General features: G+C 36.9%; 2 protein-coding genes across 2 annotated transcripts in view; one reads left to right on the top strand and one right to left on the bottom strand.

Annotated features, from left to right (window-relative positions):
- LOC120774700 (uncharacterized histidine-rich protein DDB_G0274557) overlaps positions 1-3,162 on the bottom strand; it is a 6,078-nt gene extending 2,916 nt beyond the window's left edge. The window contains exon 1 of the mRNA XM_040104429.1: positions 3,085-3,162. Within this exon, the coding sequence (XP_039960363.1) occupies positions 3,085-3,162 (78 nt within the window). The remainder of the gene's footprint in view (positions 1-3,084) is intronic.
- Positions 3,163-4,360: 1,198 nt separating this feature from the next.
- LOC120774699 lies at positions 4,361-6,521 on the top strand. Its single transcript, XM_040104428.1, has 2 exons — positions 4,361-5,961; positions 6,431-6,521. Exons 1-2 carry the CDS (start codon positions 4,361-4,363, stop codon positions 6,519-6,521), a joined length of 1,692 nt encoding a protein of 563 aa, XP_039960362.1.
- The last annotated feature ends 858 nt before the right edge of the window (positions 6,522-7,379 follow it).

Raw genomic sequence — 7,379 nt, 5'->3', positions numbered from 1 at the left:
TTAAATAATTAACTTAAATACATATATCAAATTAAAAAAATTAATCTGGTTAAATTGGTAAATTTTTTTTAATTTTTATAAATTAAAATTAAATTAATTTCAACAAATACAATTATTTAATTAAACTCTCATTAGAACAATATCATTCAACTTTAAATAAAATAACTTAAATAGAAATTATATATGTACATATGTATATGTATGTACATATTTTCTTAATCATTTCACACAAATTTGCCCGTAACAAAAGACTTAAGCAGCAAACTCGGCTTCATGCCTAAGTTGAATTCAAGCGTGTCATGTTTATTGCAGTTAATTGCATTTACATGCCGCCACAAATAGTGCTGCCAGCAACTCATAACACAAATTTTTATTTAAATTTTATACAGTTGTGGCTTTATTATGCCACAATACAATGAACACGCGCGACATTCCATCAAAATTAAAAAAAATATATATTAAAAAATAAAAAAAAGTTAAAAAAAAAGAAAAAAATTAAAAAAGTAAACAAATGGGATTTGAAAAAATTTTAGTTGAAAAATAAACATTCATTTAATTAGCATACAAAGGAGAGAGGCAAGACACGCTATACCAGCTCATTAGAGCAAATTAGGGAGCACATGCCTAGCTGAGAAAAAGTAGTGCAAGGAAATAAAAAAAAAAGAAAAAAACCCAAAAAATTGTTTAAACTCGAAATTATTGATTGAAGTCTAAATAACAACAATTAAAGCAAGCCACTGGTAGCAGCAACGGCTGGAATTCATAACTTGTGCATGTTACCTGCTGTGCGCTCGGCGCAGGCAGGGGCGCAGGAGGAGAAAACAGAGAAAAAAGTATAAAAAATGGCCACAAAGCAGCTTCATTCAATTGTAGCGCGGCTCTTCCTCATTTCGTGTGTGTGTTTTTTTCTGGTTTGGGTGAAAACTTGCGACGGAGATGAATGACTCTTCTAATGGCTTGTGAAGCCCCGTGATCGATGACACACACATGCACACATACGTACATGCATATGCATGAGTTTATTAACGCCGCGAAGAGCAGCAACTGACTGCTGCCAGCCGAAAGTTTTCGAAAATATTCTAAATATTTTGACTGTGCTGCATTACACTAATTTAGGTACCGTTGCTTTAGCCGCAAATCCCTGTGGCACACACAAGCGCAGCACTTACATAATTTTCCGCCTTTGCTTTTGTGATATGCATTGCAGCCACTACTGCGTTGCTGCCATACAGTTTTACGACTTGATGTTGTTGTCGGCAGTTATTGGTTGTTGTTGCTTATGTTGCACGCATATGCATAGTAGGTCGTATGTTGCATGCGGGTTGCCACAAATTACTTTTAATTATGTCTAATATTGGGTCAGATTGAACGGTCATGCTTGCGACTATGTGTCTGTATGTGTGTGTGTTGTCTGTCTGCGTGTAGGTCATAAATCAAATATTTTCACTTGAAATTTCCTCATTTCGATTTGAGAACTTGAGTTGGCAACTGACTGGGTTTGGGAATATGAAAGAAATTTAAATGATGGCGATAATGCTCGTATGCGAGCTTTGCGGTTGAAAGAGCTTTGCTTTGATTTAATTGTATTTGACATTCTATTTAATTAAGTAAATATTAATTAGGCGTAATTTGTAGTTAACTAAGTTGAAGTAAATTGAATTTGGTTAAGGTGGAGTGAACTTAATTTTTTAATAAATTAATTTTTATTTCATTATTTAATTTAATTAATTTAATTTGTTTTAATTGTTTAAATTAGTTCTAATTAATTTAAGTAATTTAAAAATATTTAATTATTATTATTTTTGCAGTTAATAAGTTAGGTTTAATTAAGTTCATTTTTTAATAAATAAATTATTTAATTTAATTAATTTTATTTGCTTCATCTAATTTGTTTTAATTATTTAAATTAGTTTAACTCGCTTAGTTAAAATATATTTAATTGTTTTATTTAGTTCTAACTTAATTAAATTAATTTAAAAATTATTATTATTTTTTATAAATTATTTTAATTTTTCGAATTTTACCCTAATTTGTATGCCAACTTTAGATTACCCTCATTTAATTAGATTTTAATCCAATCCACCGAAATTATTATATTGCTTATATTTTTTAAGAAAATACTTAAAAAACAACAACAAGCAAGTAACTGAACCAAAAGCAAAGCAGCAAAAAGCGGTTCCGGAGAATATTTGGAAAAATTTTCTTAATATTTGTTTGAGTCGGCTCAGTAACAGGTTTTCCTTTCAGCCAACCCTTCAACACGCTTCATAATTTTGTTACAGCAACAACAAAGCAAACGGTGAAAAAACGGCCTACACTTATTTTCTCAAGCACACTTGTCGTTATTATTGTTGTTTTTTGATTGATGTTGATTTTTGACAGCTACAATGTCCGTCCGCCGGTTTTGTTCTACACGATTCCTTCCTCAATGAAGTGTGGCATTGTTGCAGCGTTGCGCTTGTTGCATGCAACAAAACACAGTTTTCCGCCGTACACGTTTTGCCGCGTCATTCGCCCCTCGCGCATACTTAAATGCGGGGTTTCAGTAGCCGCCAAATTACCAAAACAGGTAATTTGTACGCCAATTTGTGGCCGTTTTAACTTGTTGCCACTCCCTTCCCCGCCGCTTAACATGGCCTGCCCGCACAATTTGTGTATTTTTTGTTGCAATCAGCACTTGTACGTGCTTGTATGTGATGCTCTCACTCTCAACAGTGAAACAAAAGACTTAAGCTACGAACACGATGGCGCAGGCGGTGCACTTGCTCTCGCGGCGGAGACTGGGCATTTGTTATTGTACTTATAGGATCACTTTTCCACTTGAAATCGATGCCATTTAGGGCTTCGAACTGTAAGTGGCTGAAGTTTCAGAATTTTATGAAGAATTTTTATATTTTTAAATTAAAGAAGTTTATTAGATTTAGTTAAAGTTTATATTTGAATGGTGAGTGCCATATACGGATGGCTTAAAATTAGTATCGGATTTTGACTTGCGATCGCAGACGTTTGTTGTTGTGATGACACTAAATCAAAACAAGTGACATGATAACATTTCCCATCACATCATAACACGTCACATCATACCATGTGATATTGCAGGCCAGTGGCTGGGACCGGCACCAGCGTTTCTTGTATAATGCCTCGCCTGTAGGCCACCGCCATTTCATGTAAACATGTCATATGATAACATTTCACTTAACATAAATGTCACGTCACAACATAACAGAGGAGACCGCCGGCCACTGGCTGGGACCGGCACCAGCGTTTCTTATATAGAACCTGGCTTGTAGGCCCTATGATAACATTTCACTTAACATAAATGTCACAATCTGAAAGATGCACCTCACTCTGGTCGACCTATCGATGAAAAAGTCGATTAAATTATAGAAAATATTGACCAGGACGGTCACATAAGCATCCATGATATCTCAAAGGAACTTGGCATTCATCATGAAAAGGTTTTAAACCATTTAAAAAAGGTATAGCCCTGATCTTGCACCATCGGACTACCATTTGTTTTGGTCAATGCAAAATTCCCTTAATGGAGTAAAGAAACCAGAAAAGTTTTACACTGATGGAATAATGTCTCTAGCGGAAATATGGCAAAAAGTTTGAAGAATTGGTTCATTAAAGTTCATTAAAAATATAAAAAAATAAGTTGAAGATTGATTAGAAATACGAAAAAACTTTTTCGACTACCCAATATACATATATCTTTTTATAAAACATAATAATTTTATTAGAAAAAATATTTTTAGCATGGAAAATAATAAAAAAAATAATAATTGTAAAATAATCTTTTTCCAAAAAAAAATTTTTTTTTCTTTTATTTTGTGATAAATTTTACAAAATTACTGTTTGCCTTTATTTTCCATTTACATACAACAATTTGGTTTCTTTTTATGAAGACAAGCTAGAACTAAGTCAGTGGCACATTTGAACACATACAATCAAACACCAGTGAAAAATTTGGTGCGAATTTCACCGCAACGAAAGTGTTGAACCCCGTTTAGAACCAGTTCTTGAGCTATTGGGAGACCAAAAATATAAAAAAAAAATTGTATAAAAAGTAAGCAAACAGAAAGAAGTGGAAAAGGCAGACACCCAAATAAAAACATAAAATAAAATAACATTCAAAAAAATCAAAAATAACCGGAAAAGCCGGCAAAATTTAATAAAAAATTACTTGTTTTAAAATTATAGAACAATTAAAGGTAGTCTGCAGATATTATGTGGGGCACGCATTGTTTACCTCAACTGGCAGCAATTTATAAAAACAGTCGTTGGGCGTATGCGATTTTCATTTGACGAACGCGCTTGTAACAAGACACCACAAGCTAAGAGGAACTAAAAAGACACAATGTTTGCCACAAACGCCTGCTTATCCTGCCTAGCGCTGCTTTTATGCTGCCTCCAGCCAGCAATTGCCATAATAAATCGGCCGCCCGCCGAAAGCAGCACGCTGAGCGTCAGCAAAGAGCTTGGTAGCAGTTACCTTAATCAGCAACGACCACTCTGGATACTGGAGGACCAAGTGCCGCAGAGCGACTACTCAGAATTGGTCTACACCACGCCGAGTCCTTACAACTACCGCATGCCACAGACGCAGTTGCATGCACAGCGGCTGAGCGCAACACAGCTGCAACAAGGCAGTCAACCGCACAGGCTCGTACAGTTGCAGCAGCAGCAACCACCACGGGCTATACGCACAGCACAACCAACACGCCAGACGCGACAGCAAACGCGCATCGGCAAACACACAATGCGCCTGCAACTCCCACGCCGCTATAGGCCGCTGCAACGTGTGCATTTCCAACAACGTCCGCCTCCGTTTTTGGCGCGTAAGAGACCGCGTTTTATGGCTGGTAATGCTGTGGTGCCGGCACGGCGTCGCGAGAATTACATACCGCGTCTCAGCATGCCCACATTCGATAGCATGCCTGGCGACGACTGTGGACGCGCCGCGCCAGTCTTCATCTATACTGGACCCAAAGGCGAGCTGATATTGAATACCATGCTGACAGCGCCGCAGTATCCGATGCAGGAGCCGGTGCCGGGGCAAGTGCTGTACCCGCCGAGTGTGCCCGTCTTTCGACCCAAACCGATTGTGGAGCGTTTCCGCATGCCGGGTAGCAGACAGACTTTAAACCTCACGCTTATACCTTTCTACGAACACGAAGCCATTGATATACGTCAGGCGGCACGTATGTTGGATCACGAGCAAGCGCTGAATCGAGAGCCAACCACTACGCCACAACCCACTGTGGTTTATGCTGCGCCAGCTGCCATGCCTCCCATTGCGGATTCGGCGACCGCGGAGTCTGTACCGACAGTGAAAAAGTTAAACTTTAAAAAAGGCAAACACTATTCGGCGTATCACTCGCCTAACGAGGTGCAATGGACGCCGTTGACCACGGATCAGCTGAGACTCGTGACTTCGACTACAACTCCCTTTCCGTTGACGGCGCCGAGTCCGCCACAAAATCATCGCCTCGTCAATGATGAGGAAGTGACGCCCACAACACGGCCTTCCTTCAGCAATTACAAAATCACCTACGAATCGGAGACGGACAGTATGGAGGATGACGTTGAAAAGGACGAGTTGTTAGTGGATGGGGATGGGCTGCGGATTATGTATGTTGACGACAGTCTCGAAAGACCAACTACACCCACGAAAGTGCCTATGTTGAGTTCACGCTACTCACTCTCCAAAGAGTATTACGCCTTTCCGGTATTCACACTGGGCAAGCTATTGAATTCCGAAACGGCAGGCGCTGAGAAACAGTTACCCGCTTATATGGTCCAAAATACAATTGATAGTACGGCCCAGAATGAGCAACAAGTAGAGGACAAGGGTGAAACGCTTTCAAATGTGACTAGCGATAATGTCGGCGGAGAAGAAAGTAATGTGGAGGACGGTGAGGCGGATGATGTGGAAACTTGGTTCATACTGAACTCGAGGTAAATGAAACACCTTGTCTAAAGATGCTTTGTTGAAAGCTCGCTTCATATTATAACATTTTCATATATGAATTCACATGAAAGTGCCCGGGCATTAGAAAATGTAAATGAAAGCTTCAAAACATAAATAAATTGAGCTTTAATGTTTTCTAATAATTTGTGAAAGCTCTTAAAGCATTCATAAATGAATTCAGATGAAAGCGCTTGAGCCTCAGTGCTTTGTTCACATGCAAAGCTCTTTATATATGAAAGCTTCAAAGCACATTTAAATTAAGCTTTCAACTAATAACTTATGAAAGCCTCCAAAGTTGGGGTAACTTTTACACTTATTCTAAAAAGAGAAAAGTGTTTTAAAAATATTTGAAACTTTTTTTTTTAATTATGAAATATCGCAGATTTTATTTATATTATTTGGATACTCTGGAAAGTTTAATGGCTTTAGCTAAAATCTCATTTTTTTCAATTCTAGATATAAAGGACAGCATAGGCAAAACTCCAATGAATATCGTCTGTCTTCAAAATACATACATACGACGGATATGAGAGAACCCGACGAGTGATTTTCAAGAGCTTTTGAAAGGAGGAAGCTTTTATGATTTGACGAGTGATTTCCAAGAGCTTTGAAAGAGTTTTTATTAAGCTTTTATGATTTTAAGCGCAATTTGAAGCTACTAGGGTTAGTATTTATTAATTATTAATTTTTTACTTAAGTGACATTATTGTTTAATTACTTTTTAAATACAAATTAAATATAAAAATTCAAAACGTCTACAGCATATCAACATTTTTTAAAATATGGGAGCAGAAAATTATATATTTTAAGTATATTTTTGTGTTGTAATTACATATTTTAAGGTAAAAATTATATTATTAAAAATATTCGACTTTCTATATAAAACTTCTTTTGACAGACTTTCTTAAAAAAGCTTTTATTTTCTGAGTTTTTTCTGAACTCAAATCTTTAGATAGCAAATATTTTTGAAAAATTTAAAGATTTGTGTTAATCTCACTTGATTTGATCACTTGTTTAGGCACAATGCTCACCACTCTCTGCCGCCTAATGCGCCAAAGCGGCTAATAGCAACCATTAATTTCCGAAAAGATTTCTTTTAATTTCGAAGAAAAATGGAAATCCCAGAAGAATTCTTTTATTCCACTTTTCAACAACTTTTATGACGTGCCTTACATCGCTACAATGGAAAAATCTAATTTCTCAAAGTGTCAACCAATTGAGCAATCATTCAATAAAACAGATTTGTTTCGATGCCTCTCAATTGTTTCATCAAAAGCCCGAGTTGATAAGTCTTTTAAGAAGTCATTTGTTTAACGACTACCGCCTGCTGCCCTGTCGACCAGTGTCACTGCCCGCGCGGGGTCTTAATGTGTATTTTACTAATTTTTCTTCACGATTTTTCTCC

Source organism: Bactrocera tryoni, chromosome 4, assembly GCF_016617805.1.
Source record: "Bactrocera tryoni isolate S06 chromosome 4, CSIRO_BtryS06_freeze2, whole genome shotgun sequence".
Classification (NCBI taxonomy): Eukaryota; Metazoa; Arthropoda; class Insecta; order Diptera; family Tephritidae; genus Bactrocera; species Bactrocera tryoni.
Note: the sequence above shows the minus strand (reverse complement) of the source record. Positions and strands in the feature narration are given on the sequence as shown.

Coding starts and splice junctions, on each gene's coding strand:
- LOC120774699 (XM_040104428.1), top strand. CDS start 4,361: ATGTTTGCCACAAACGCCTGCTTATCCTGCCTAGCGCTGCTTTTATGC. Junction 5,962..6,430: donor TGGTTCATACTGAACTCGAG/GTAAATGAAACA, acceptor TTTCAATTCTAG/ATATAAAGGACAGCATAGGC.